Source organism: Cetorhinus maximus, chromosome 15 (assembly GCF_964194155.1).
Source record: "Cetorhinus maximus chromosome 15, sCetMax3.hap1.1, whole genome shotgun sequence".
NCBI lineage: Eukaryota > Metazoa > Chordata > Chondrichthyes > Lamniformes > Cetorhinidae > Cetorhinus > Cetorhinus maximus.
In genome coordinates this window covers 13977258-13991144 of record NC_135893.1, presented here as the reverse complement: position 1 = coordinate 13991144, position 13887 = coordinate 13977258, and the positions used below count along the sequence as shown (strand labels likewise).

At 44.2% G+C, this 13887-nt stretch overlaps 1 protein-coding gene across 2 annotated transcripts in view; it reads left to right on the top strand.

The window, feature by feature from the left end:
* Positions 1 to 13887, top strand: part of LOC144690414 (uncharacterized) — a 537164-nt gene that overhangs the window by 249502 nt on the left and 273775 nt on the right. Inside the window, exon 1 of one of the 2 annotated variants that reach the window (XM_078557904.1) lies at positions 3786 to 4199. The exons of the other annotated variant lie outside the window; for it this stretch is intronic. Coding sequence (XP_078414030.1) covers positions 4040 to 4199 — 160 coding nt within the window. The 5' untranslated portion in view covers positions 3786 to 4039. Of the gene's footprint in view, positions 1 to 3785; positions 4200 to 13887 lie in introns of those variants that run through there. 2 annotated transcript variants of the gene reach the window in all.

Here is a 13887-nt window from a genome sequence, read left to right as displayed (position 1 = left end):
TCGAAATTCTGAGTGAAGTGCAGCTCGCCAGGCGTATGTCGCTTATGTACAGTTGTGAAACATGTGCAATCACGACAACGTGTCTGGATGATCCAGCGTGGGGAATGAATAGGGCTTATAATGAGATCCTAAGTATTGAAATTAGGTCCCCGATGTGTGGTGGCACCATTGATATGTGGAGCTTACAGTCACAAACTGGTTTCATAATGGCGTGAATCTGATTTTTGGCCTTCTCACCATATTGTCCCCGCCGCCCGCCATGATGCCCGATGCCAACGGGGCGGGAAAATTCCAGCCATAGAGAATGTCAGAACAAAATTCTGTGAGAGACAACCATTCAAAGATAGAAAGAGAAAAACTGCATCTTTGAGATCAGCTATGGCTCAGTTTGCCTCTTAACCAGGAGGTTGTGCGTTCAAGCCCCATTCTAGAAATCTAGGCTGACTCTCCAGAGGGACTGCTGCTGTGTCAGGTACCATCTTTCAGAGGAGATCTTAAACTGAGGCCCCTCTGTACTCTCAGATGGGCATAAAAGATCCCATGGCTCTGATTTGAAGAAGATCAGGGGAGTTCTACTGGGTGGCTTGGCCAATATTGATCCAATAAATGAGTAGAAAGAAAGAAATTACACTTGCATACTGCCTTTCATGATCTCAGGGTGTCCCCAAGCACTTTTGAAGTGTAGCCACTGTTATAATATATAAACATATCCAAAAACAAGAGAATATTGAAAAATGGATGGTGCAATGTGATTGAAACTGACCTTTGATCTCTGAGATTGGGGGGTCACATGAAGGAGGGGGTGTGGGAGGATTTTTCTGCAGCCTCTACAGATGCTATGTCAAATTATTTGGTCCGTCTCCACAAAGAAAGCACTAAACACCATGATATGAGGAGGCCTTGTGGTTCATTAGGTAGCGCCCCACCTCTGAGCCAGAAACCCCAGGTTCAAGTCCCACTTCAGGATTTGCTGGCCAGGGAAGGAGCACTCATGATGCTGTTCAACAGACTGACAATCAGCCTGCAACCCTTTCGACACTTCACCCACTATACCCCAAAGGGCAAAAAAGTGTGCATGAAGATACAAAACAAACAAACACCATGATGTTCACTTATAGTTGGTGCTCAGCCTTGGAAATGGAATGTGCCAGCATGGGCCACTGTTTTGAGGTTGGGGCAGGTTTTGCACGTGCCTGTGACCTGGACGTTGTTGCTGAAAGTTGCAGGGAGTGGGCTGGGGGTGGGTGATTCTTTTCTTTGGCTTGGAGTTTCGGTTGGGCAGGATTCCTATGTGCTCCCCTGGATCCACTTTAGGTCCTCCCTGACCCATTTACCTGGGTTGAGGCTCATTCAATGCACACAGAGGGTTTCCAACACTTGAGAGGGAGCCCATTGGCACCACTGCAGAAATACTGGCAGAAATAGCTTGACAAGGGAGGTTAAAGGGGCAGGAGCCCCAACAAGGCTGGATTCTGGGCATTCCCCGAGGGCCTCAGCTAATACTGGAACATTCGTTGCTTGAGTCGCTGTTAACTGGTGGAAAGAGGAGGCCTCACCCTTCACCGAGGGAACTTAGAGGTGCTTTCATTGTCACCAGCCCCAAGGAGTGGGGGTAAGTTGGGGATCGGGAGGAAAATCTACTTTGGCTTGGCCCTGCCCTGCCATGTGCCATGCGGTCCCTGGGGAAGGGGTGATTAGCAGTGGTCTAACTGGGGGAGTTGGGGGAGGGGAATTCCAGCAAGTGATTGGTCTCACTGCACACATTTTTCAAGTGTGTAAAGTGTGATGCAGGTGTTCCATTCCCCAGCACTGATGTTCTTCATTTTACTAAGTTATTACCAGAGAATTTGTGGGCTGCCCCATTCGATTCTAATTTTTTTTAAGGTCTTTAGAATGTTCTCCCTTTTGTTTCCCGAAGGTGGTGACTACCTAGGGTATAATTCCATAGGTGCCAGCAGCACTCATCACCTCACCCAAGTGGTAGTCTCCATGTGCGAGACAGTGAGTGGCAGTGGGCTTGCCAACTGTGGTAGGCATCACATGCATACCCAATCTTATTCTCACCTGTCTGTTTTTCAACTCAGCCGTGGTAATCACTGGATTATGAAACTCTGGCTGCTTTATTTCTTGTGCCCCCCCTCCCAACCCACTCTCTAGTCTTGGGATTCATGTTGTTGCCCTGAGTGAGTGAACTCAGCACAGATTGGTGATGTGTTCCTCATGATGTGTTAGGCTTTGTACAGCATCTGATTAAGCCATTCAGGAGAGAGACTTAATAACTTTTTTGCTAAATACCTTATACAAATATCTGTCCAAGAATCTCACACCCCCTCTGGTTCTGTGATTCCTGAAGGAGATTGAGGTGCACCGAGTGATTCCTGTTACTGATTGTCCCTTGTGTTCTCTGCCACGGTATTTGTGTAAAGCCCTGTGTAAATCTCACCATTGAAATTCCTATTTATTTTTGCCCAGCTTTCAAAACTGATTAATTTTCTTTTCCTCTTTATTGAGCCTGTCTGTAACTTTAACAGATTTACAGAAAATAAAACAACATATATATAGAAACAAAACACAGTTGCGTAAGTGAGTTCTCGTTGACTCCGACCTGTCGACCCCAACAGTCAGTGTTGAATACTGTCCTGAGACCTCAGTAAACACAGCATGCTGGCACAGATTTAGCTGAGTGAAATGCCTTTTGGCCTGTTGCCAGTCACTAAAGGAACTCTGAGGATGTTTGATGAGGCCAGTGGTGTTAATGGAGACAGTGCATGCACTTCTATTGCCAGGCTTGTCTCTCTCTCTCTCTCTCTTTCTCTCTTTTCCTCAATCTCTCTCTCCCTGTCTCTGCTTCCCTTTCTGTCTATCTGTCTCTCACTCTGTCTCTGCCTCTCTCTCTCTATGTCCCTACCTCTCTCGTTCTCTTCTCTCTGCCTGTCTTTCTTTCTGGTTCTGTTTCTTTCTAACTCTTTTTTCTCTCTTTCCATCTCTCTCTCTCTTTCTCTCTCTCTATCCCTCACTCTCTTTTGTCTCTTGGACTCTGTCTCTCCATCTTCATCTCTCCAGTACTGTCTTTTTCTCTCTGCCATTCTGTCTCTCTCTCTCTTTCGCTGTTTCTCACTCGTTGTCTTAACCCTCTTTCTCTCTGCCTTAACCTTCTCTCTCTGTTTCTCACTCTTTGCTTTAACCTCTCTCTCTCTCTCACTCTCTGCCTTAATCCCCCCTCTCTCTGTCCCTCTTTCTCTCTCCCTTTATCCAGAGACCATCCCGCTTAGTTGAATGATTCGTGGATTCGGTAACCAAAAAAAAAATAGCTGAGCATCTGTTTTCTATTTAACGGTTTTGAATGTAAAAAAAGTGCTGGGTCCTTTTAACACGAAAACCAGCGACAACCATTGCTGTGGGTTATTGTGGAACATGCCAACATTGCACAGAGCAGCAGAAAAAAAAATTTAGAAATTAAAAAAAGAAATCCTTGGGGCAGGCTTGAGTGGGAATCCTCTCTGGGTTGCGGAGTTAGTGAGCTGTATGGTTTGGGATTTTTTTTTGCATAACAGCCCAGGCTGAGATCCCAGATCAGCTTCGACCAAATGGCCTGTGGCTTGAGAGGCATCAGACAGGAATTTTCCTTTATTGTTTTAATGTTTAAGGAATGTGATTTGTTTTTCTGCGAGTGGTTTTATTTTTGTTCAGCTGTGGACTGCTAACAGAAATAGGGGGCGGATCCTTACCTGGGGAGGCCTGCCCGAAGCTGAGACACTGTTAAAGCAGGAGGAGGATCTTCCAACAGTTCACTTAGGTTCTACTGAGGACAGCAGCAGGAAAAGACAGAAAGTCGTTTTGCCGGCTTGAGTACTACAGGCACCAGCTGCTTCTCAGCTGCTCCTTGTGCTGCTCTTGACCTTCTGTTCCCCTCTTGACATCTCTCTCTCTCTGCAGTCTCTGCAGAAAGTGGGGAGGGGGGTGCATTGGAGTGGATCAAGCTGCTTAGTGTCAGAGAAACTCACCGCTTGTTTCAGCTCTCTCTGTCTGGAAGGTGGACATGAGGCTTGCCCAGAGGCTGTGGGTCACACTGTGCTTGTTGCTTTGCGCCTTGGCCATAGTATCTGGGTCAGGATCTGGCATCCGTTACCGCTACCACAGGAAGAACTGCTACTCGTGTTTTGTATCCTACAGCAACCACCGCGTGCAGCAGGCTCCAGGTAAGTAGGCATCGAAACCTGCTTCCCATTCCTTCATATAAAGAAACAACTTGCACTTATGTGTGTCTTTCAGCATCTGGGGACGCCCCAAAGTGCTTTAGCCCACAATGTACTTTTTGAAGCTCTTGTAATGTAGGTAAATGTAGCAGCCAGTTTGTGCACAGCAAGATCTCACAAGCAGCAGTGTGATCATTTTTTTTTTAGCAATGTTGGTTGAGGGATAAATATTGGCCCCAGGACACCTGTGGAGAACTCCCCTGCTTTTCTTTGAATTAGTGCCGCAGGACCCTGGTTTAACATCTCATTGGAAAGATGATACCTCTGACAGTGCAGCACTCCTTGAGTACAGCACTGGGAATGTTGGCCTAGATTTAGTACACAAGTCTCCATAGTGGGTCTTGTGCTCACAACCTTCTGACTCAGAGGTGAGAATGCTACCCACTGAACCACAGTTGACACCTAATCAGTCCATGCAATGCTGATCAATGTTGGTACGTGTGGTTTCCTGGACTGGTTTTGAATGTTTGAGGGGTCGGAGAAGAAATTTCCAGTATTTTATTTTCCCTTACTTGCCTTGGCCTGTTCTTTCCTGTTTTGCTTCTCAAAGGCTACGAAGGTGATGGAGTGAAGTGTTTAGTCACGATGCTCCAACTAATGTGGAGTGTGAGGCAAGCTTAATAGCCTTTTCCCTATATTCATATAATACCTACAGGAAAACTCTTTGAATGGTGCAGGGGCAACATCACTGTCATTGTTTAAAGGTCTGAGCATTTCCCTTCAAGGGGAAGGAAATTATTAGGAGGAATATTTTCAACATAACTATATCCACCTGGTTAAGAATTCAGAACACTTGTGTAAAAAGGTTCCAATATTTATAATTTAATCTCATTCTCCTGAGTCCAAGCACTTCAGTAGTTCAATATGTAAATGCATCACTGGCGTGGTACTGATCAATACAAGACTGGTGGGCCTTGGGTTCAACCCTGGTCTCTGATTGGTTAGCTGAGCTTAACTACAGGGCACTGGAATTGGCCTCAGTGCCCATAGAGCTAGGGAGAGATTTGCCCACTCCACCATCCAATAATTCCTGATGGAAAATGTGTTTGTGCAGTATTCAAAGAGGTTACTGCACAGGAGGGGCTACCCATCATGCCACTGCTCAAAACCACTCTTTCTACCCACTTGCCTCCATTCTTTTCCTGTAGCACATTAAAGAGCAGGATCAGACATCACTGGGGTGCAGTCAATTCTGTGAAATGGCCCAGGTTCATGCATAACTAATGTGAAGGGAGCCAATGCCTCTGAGACTCTACTCCAGGGAGGAGTAGGCCTCTTCGTGGGAGAAGGGCATCCAACTCGAGGAGAAAAGTTGGGGCGAGACAATGTAAATTTCCCTGAGACCCTGCTATCCAGGTTTCCAGATGCATCACAAACCAATTCACCAAGAATCAGCCATTACGCCATCAGCCAACGTGATCTTTCCTGGTTTAAGACTAGGGTTATCAGTTAGTACATCTGACCCCCATACACTGCTGTCACTGGGAGACTCAAAGTACAGCAGTTATGGCAATGGAGTAGCACTCCTAAGGTCGTGAGTTCAAATCCCATTGTGACAATCTGGAAAATTGAATTAATTAATTCTGCTGATTTGTGGGCTGGCACCAGATAAAATAGCTGCATTCTCGTAAAAACCCACTGGCTCACTAATGTCTTTCAGGAACCCTGTCAGCCTTCCATGTCTGGCCTACATATGACTCCAGTTCCATACGATGTGGTCAACTATTAATACCCTTAAAGTAACAAAAGATGGACAATGAATGTGGCCTTGCCAGCGTTGCCCACATCACAAGAATAAAAATATGTTAAAAAAGAGACTTCTTGTATTTGCAAGCTGCGATTGTTAAAGATGCTGAAGGAAAGTTGGATTCATTTGAATGGCTCACAAGCTGACTCTGGGTGGGGAAGAGGGACTTCTTGGTTTGTGGAATCCTGCTGTGCTCAAATTAGCTGGGTGCTTCCTACATAACAACAGTGACCGCACTCTTAAAAAGCACGTCATTGGCTATAAAATGCTTTGGGGCCTCTGAGGCCTTGCAAGACGCTGTATAAATTGAAGTCTTTCTTTTTTAAGGTAGCACTTGTCTTTAATTGGTGGGAATCTCATAGTGATGTTGCAGTGATGCCGGAGTGATGTCATTATGTCTCCTGCTCTTTTAACTAGACGGTGTCCCATTTTCTAATCAGCTCCATTTATGATGGGTATCTGGTATTGCTACGCACACTAGAAATTCATTTAAAGGGCAAAACAAGAAGGTTAGAGGAGAGATAATGCACTTTGGAAATTCAAACTCCCTACCCATGATAGCCAATCCATCAGTTTTAGGCTTTCATGAGATTTTTGGAGCAATTTGCTTCACTGTTTATTGGTGCCAATGTGGTTCCCAACCCCCTCACAACTTTCAGTTTTAATCAAACAGTCAGACCAGGTTCCCTGTTCTGCTGTACTTTTTGGCTTTGGTTTGTATTTTAAAAATTCTGTGACATGAATGCTTCTCACACATGACGAAACACCAAAGGCCCTTGTCAGCCAGGGAATTGTATGTTGCCCTTCTATCGTGTATGTAGTGTTTATAGTGCATACCAGACACCGCCCCCTGCCCCCTGCCCCTTGCCCCCTGCAATCAGTACAGTTATTGGCAGCTGTGTTCCTAAGGACACATACCACATGTGCCAGTAGCAAACCCCTCTGATCTTCAACATGGTCATATTCACTTTTTTGTTTTAACCTCTCAGGGTGATTCAGCACTCCTAGGGGTCACCAACCCTCCATCCTGGATTTTCTAGGAAATTAAAGGTTAATCTCCAGGACACTGCTATAAGCGACCCAGGTGAAAAATCATTGGCACTTTAAGATAAATTGTGTAATTTATTTGGACACTTCCGCTTATTGGTTATAGAAAATTTCAGTGGCAAAAATAGGATATTTGACTGACTGTAGGAATCATCCATTCGGAAAACTTGAGGAGAGTTGGCAACCCTAGCTCTGCTGCTCCCATCTCCTGCTTCCCCACCTCCCGCTCTATACCTTTCTGGATGTTGCGGAGACACTGTCAGTATGAGTTCTGACTGAGCTGAGGTTTTACACGGTCTCATTCTGCTTGTGGCTGTATCTTGTAAATGTTCTGTGCGTAAAGAATGCCAGTACATAGACAGTGAATTTTAATTCAGAAGTAGGGGGTGGGGGTTGGTTGGAGAGGAATAGCAACAAAATACACGTTGTCGGCAGTGTTACTTTGTGTTCCTCTTGACATGTAGATCTCCTAACTCCGGAGCAGGTTTGGCAAGTGGAACTAAACATTTGAAAGCTTGTTTTTCTTCTGTGTTCTAAATGGCTGTTGGCAGTTGACACTTTTTTTTAAAAACAACAATTTCTGTGTTGCTCAAAGAACACAACAAGAACAGCAGAGAAAAGGCTAACCCAAGGGAGGGAAATCTTGGAAGTCCTTTTCACTATTTAAATGAGGAATGTGGAGAGAAAGGTCTGGATGGGAAGTCCTGAGTATAGATGTGATATTGATAGGTTAGGATGCAAATTAAGTTAATATTTTCTTAAGTCTTGAGCTGTTTATTTCTCACAATAAAAACCTGCTCTCGAGCCTGTTGATTTGGCAGTCGTCATGTGACAGATTTGGTGGAGTTGTTTTTAACCACTCTGATATTTAGAGAAAGTGAGAAAGAGAGGGAGAGAATGAGAGATCAAGAGAGCTTGAGAGAGAAAGTCAATAAGAGAGAGAAGCAGAGAGAGAGAGAGAAAGACAGAGGGAAAGAGAGAGGGATAGAGACACAGTCCAGGAGGGAAAGGTAAGACTATTAATGCAGAGCACTTAAGAACCAGCCGGACCTGTGAAGAAAATCAAGTTTTCCCACCCAAGATGTGACACAAAACCTTTTGTTACCAAATTCAGGTGGAAGGATTAACATTGTTGGGGTACAAGAGCTGCAGGTGAGGAAAGGACAGGAGTTCATTTGGGATTTGCTCTCACCTCTACAGTCAGTTAGTCAGCTGACACTCAATGCCCAGGTTCACACATGGAGGACGGGCAGTCGTGTTAGAAAGGAAGGTGAGTGCCAGCCTTGGCATTGCATCCCAAAAAAGTCAGCACTGCAGGAAAGAGGAAAGGGCGGAGAGGAATGTTGGAAATGGGTTCATTAAAACACATCAATAGACAGTTAATTATCACTAAGGCCAAGCTACGTGCTCAACAGGAGATCAGTGTGATTGCTGCACTATGGTGGAAGCTGTTCCAACAGGACACACCATCTAGTCTATTTCAGCAGGCTCTACTCTATACAATAATGTGAAGCAACTTGAATCAAGTAAACATGTCCACTGACAGGCATTATCTTTTGTTATAGAAGCAACACTTTGTTAAACCATGGCAATAACATTCACCCTCCTGCCTTGAAATAGTACACACCCTCCAGAGATCGAGAGCAAGAGCAGGAGAAAGTACCTTTCTACTGCCTGTCCACTGTAACTATCTTCCCTAAAAAGATGGTCCTGGAAGTTGCCAATTAGACGTTCCTCTCCAAAGGTGATTTTCTTCCATGAGTGGTCTTCTAAAGTCCATCACCATGTTAACAATGAGGAAGTAAAAGTAGGAGATTCCAAATATTCCTTCAACATATTGCTACCAATATTGTTATGACCGATCCCCAGGAAAGGTCCCCCAATTTGTTATGATCCCAGGTGGGGTATCCCAAATGGTTATGCTTACGGGTGAGGAGGGATGAACTGGCTCCCTTTCTTGATTCAATCCCCTCGGTTGGTCGCAACAAGGTTAATTTGAAAAGGGTCCCTTCCCTTGTGGATACTTTTTCCCAGCCCAAATGCATTTATGTTTTAAAAAGAGCCAATTTAACCAGGCTGCCTTGAGTCAAAGAAAGAGTGAGTTTATTAGATACTAAACACGAGAAAATAATAATTAAAACGCAACACACATACACACCAATTAGAAATGAGAAATTGACTCCAAAAATAAAAGTTAAAAAGATGTACGAATCAATCCTTTGGCATGTCTGTGAAGAGTAGATGGTGAAGCTTTACGGTAGTTAAGTTGGGGTGATTCCGGTAAGTGCTGATTTTGGCAGTTGAGCAGTTGGTTTGGCAATTCTTGGTTCTGCAGGTTAGCTGAAAGGAGTTGTCCTGTTTCCTTTTTGAATGTGGATTTGCTGACTTGTGACTTGCTTCCAACAGTCAGAGAGAAAGAGTTTTTTTACCTGCAAGCACAGGGATGCACAATTGGTGTTCTTCAGCTGTGACCTTCACAGCACACACACACCAGAACAGAACACCAAATTATCACAAAGAACCAGGGTCGTAGTTGGCTTTTTAAAACCCCTTTCCTTGTGTATTCCTGGAAGGGAAAAAACAAACATGTCTTTCACCCAGATCTGTTTTCTTTTCAATTCAGCTCATGTTCACAGTCTGGGATATAACTCAACAGGAGGTGGTTTTGGCTACGATGGTAATCATTTTCCATTATCTCCACAGCCACAGGAGATTACAGTTTAGTTTGCATTGTCTCTTTTCGTTTTGAGTGCCTCTGTCTGAAGTAGGCCATGCCACACTTTTTAGGTGTAACATTCCGTTCTCTCTGAACTAGTTGGTCAAGTAATCCACATAGGAATTTTCCAGCAAGTGGTTACCTTACAGTCTTAGCCAGCTTTTGCTTATATGTCCTTTTTTCAGGGCTCCTTGATGCCACGCTTGGTCAAATGCGGCCTTGATGTCAAGGGCAGGCACTCTCACCTCACCTCTGGAGTTCAGCTCATTTGTCCATGTTTGAACCAAGGCTGTGATGAAGTCTGGTGCTGAGTGGCCCTGGCAGAACCTAAACTGAGCTTCAGTACCAGGTTATTGCTGAGCAAGTGCTGTTTGATAGCAGTGAGACATGAGACTTTATGTGGTCCAGAGTTGATGTTGAGGGTTCCCAGTGCAACCCCCTCCCACCAGTATACCACAGCTACTTCTTCTGGGTCTGTCCTGCTGGTGGGGCAAGAAATACCCACGGATGGTGATGGTGGTGTCTGGGATATTACCTATCAGGCATGATTCCATGACTATGACCATGTCAGGCTGTTGCTTCACTAGTTAGTGAGACATTCTCCCAATTTTGGCATAATCTCCCATATGTTAGTAAGGAGGACTTTGCAGGGTCGACAAGGCTGAGTTTGCCATTTTCATTTCTGGTGCCTAGTTGGATACCGGGTGGTCCGTCCGGTTTCATTCATTTTTATTGGCTTTTTAGCAGTTTGATACAACTGAGAGGGCAGCATTTCAGAGGGCAGCATTTCAGAGGGCAGCATTTAGGAGTCAATCACATTCGTGAATCAGATGGGCTTTTACAACAATTGACAATGGTTTAATGGTCATCATTAGATTTTTTATTCCTGATTTTCATTGAATTCAAATTCCACCATCTGCCGTGGTGGGGTTCAAACCCAGGTACATGGAGCATTACCCTGGTTCTCTGGATTATCAGGGCTGTCCAGTCCAGTGGCAATACCACTATACCTCTGTCTCCCCCCAAATACAAGCTAAGTTTATGCAGTCTGTCCTCAATTAACCCTTTTAGCCCCAGTATCGTTCTGGCGAATGTGCACGACACTCTCTCCAAGACAAGTATATCCTCCTTGAGGTGCAGAGCTCAAAATTGAACAAATATTCCAGATAAGGTCTAATCAAGGGTCTGCACAACTGAAACAGAACTTCCTATACTTTGTAATCTAGTACCCTTGAGCTCAATGCTAACTTTACATTAGCTGTTTTGATTACTTTTTGTGACTTTGCACTAGTTTCTAGTGAGTTGTATACCTGGGCACCCAAATTCCTTTGCTCACCCACAATTTCTAATCTCTTGCTCTTCAGAAAATGTTCCTATTTGTCTTTCTTGGATCCAAAATGGATGATCTCACACTTCATCCATTGAACTCCATCTGCCATAGTTTTGCCCACTTGCTTAATCCTTCTGTCTTTTTGTAACTTCCTGTTCCCATCTACAGAAATGGGCACAATGTTGACAAATTAGCCTTCCAGATGTTTCTCCGTGTGAGCAAATCTGTTTAGTTGTGCTATTGTGTATAATTTTCTGCCACATCCGAAAGCTTTCCCTAATTCCCGTGTTCATAAAAGGGGATTTTGAGGGAATTAATCCCAATCCTAACAACTGTTTTGAAGAGATTCCAAGATCTGAAAAGGATAATTGTTCAGATTTAATTCTCTCATTCTCTTCATTTCCTCTAGCTTTAGTTGGAGTTGTGTATACTTGGGGCCATCGAGGTGCAGTTGGCTGCACTTATATCGAATGCATATATAATGGCCAACCCACTACACAACTGATGCTGACAATGAATGTTAGTGCCTGCTTAATGGGGCAGTGAGCCTCAGATGTAGGTGATTGATTTGGTTTGAGCATTACGTGGGATCCACTGCAGAAAAGGTAGTATCTTGATAGATTCAGGTGTGATATCTTTTGGAAAAACATGCTCCCATTGACCAGACTGCTTGTTAAATTGTACCTTTTAACAAATGGAAATGTAACCTGCAGAGCTGCACCAGTTGGGTATCAGATGCAGCATGCAGTCAAAGGGGCTGAAGCATCATGCTTCAGTTTCTTCTAGGTTTGTTTCAGTACCCAGCAGTACCTGCTTTAGAGGTGAATGCATTCAAACAAATGTGCATACACACATACTCTCACTCATATTCAAGCGTATAAACAAACACACATAAAACAACAGACAGAAAATTACACTACTGGAAGCTGTGCCTTCAGCTGTGCTGGAATTCCTTCCCTAACCCTCTCCACCTCTCAACCTCTTTTTCCTCCTTTAAGACACTCCTTAAAATCCATCTTTTTGGCCAAGCTTTTGGTCATCTGTCTAAATAACTGATCCCAGCCACTTGGAGGATCTAATAATGCTGTTTTGGTGTTAACCTCGGCTGTGGGGAATGGTCATAGGAATATAGGAACAGAGGTGGGCCATTTAGCCCCTTGAGCCTGTTCCACCTTCCGGTTAGTCATCGCTGATCTATTTCGAAACTCCACCAACCTGTTTTGGTTCCTTAGCCTTTAACACCCTTGCCAAACAAAAATCAAGTGATGTCAGTTTTTAAATCTTCAATTGACTTCCAGCCTCAACAGCGCTTTTGGGGAGTGTCCTGGATTTCCATTACCCTTTCTGTAAAGAAGTACTTCCTGACATCAACCTCTGAATGGCCTAGCTCTGACTTTAAGGTTGCACCGGCTTGTTCTGGACTTCCTCACCAGAGGAAATAGTTTCTCTCTATCCACCTGATCAAATCCTTTATTAATCTTAAACACCTCAATTATTCTTACCATCTTATTCTTCTATATGCAAGGTATACAAGCCCCCTCTATGCAACCTGTCCTCGTTAATTTAACACTTCTAGCTCCAGGATAATTCTGGTGAACCTGCATTAGACCCCCTCCAACAACAATATATCCTTCCTAGGATCCAATGCCCAGAATTGGACACAGCACATTAGCTGGGTTCTAGCCAGAGTTTTATACAACTATAACATAACTTTCTATTAACCTTTGACAATAACTCTATACATCTCAGCTCCAGCAACTTCGGTGTTGGCAATGGCTTTACCAGAACAGCATAAAGTACAAGTTTATTTTCTTTCAATCTCTCCTCTATGCACATCTTGCTTTGGTTACAGTCTGTTCAGCCGTTCAGCCTGTTAGCAACGAGTGTTGTTATTCCAGGAGTTTAGTTCATGGTGAGCCTGTTAACCTTTGGTGAGCCTGCAGTTTGCTTGCGGCTTATCCCGCTGTTGCTTTTGCCGAAACCGTCCTTGCAGACAGATAAACAGGACCCACAGGTAGGGTTGACAAGTCACTTTTGCACCTTAACCTTGTGTTTAAGGGACTCAGCCTTTTTGCCGAACATTTCTGTCTTTATTCTCCAGGAAGGAAGGCAAAGGGATGAAATGCTCTTTTAATGATGCTGCACAAAAATGCAGTTCAACACAATCTTGTGCGCAGCTTGTCTTCAAACAGACCTTGAATAAAAGTTTGCCAACTTTTGCTTGATTGGTTGGGGCTGTATTTTCCTCCCAACAAGTTTTTCAATAGCTCTATCTTTCAGAGGCCTCAATCATGTCCTCAATGTGCCTACCCCATAGAATTGGTGCCTTGTAATTCCCTTTCTTTTACTGCCATCCCCTTGACTAATATTAACCTCTGACCCTAACTCCACATAGCCCAGCTCCTGAATTACTCTTTCAGCCTGGTCCATAGAATTTGCGATTACGAACCAAATACTTAGGGATAAGTGATTAAGTTTAAGGCATTGCCTTGGTTTGTGAGTCTAATGAGCAGTGAACAGTGGCATTCTGACTGACAGTACAAGTAATCAACTCTGATTATTGCAGTCAAAGGAGTGTTCAATCCCCAAAGAACCAACAGAAAATGTACTGAAGGCTGTGTGAGTTTGTTCAGCAAGGTTGGCTGATGCTTGCTCAGGTCAGCCACAGTCTGTGCATCCTTTGTGACCTGTAAGCTTTCCTGGATTGACCACCAGGCCTGTACACATCTAGGTGAACAAAGTGGTTGTATTGGTCAGCTGTGACTCATTGGGTAGCACCCTTGGCTCTAGT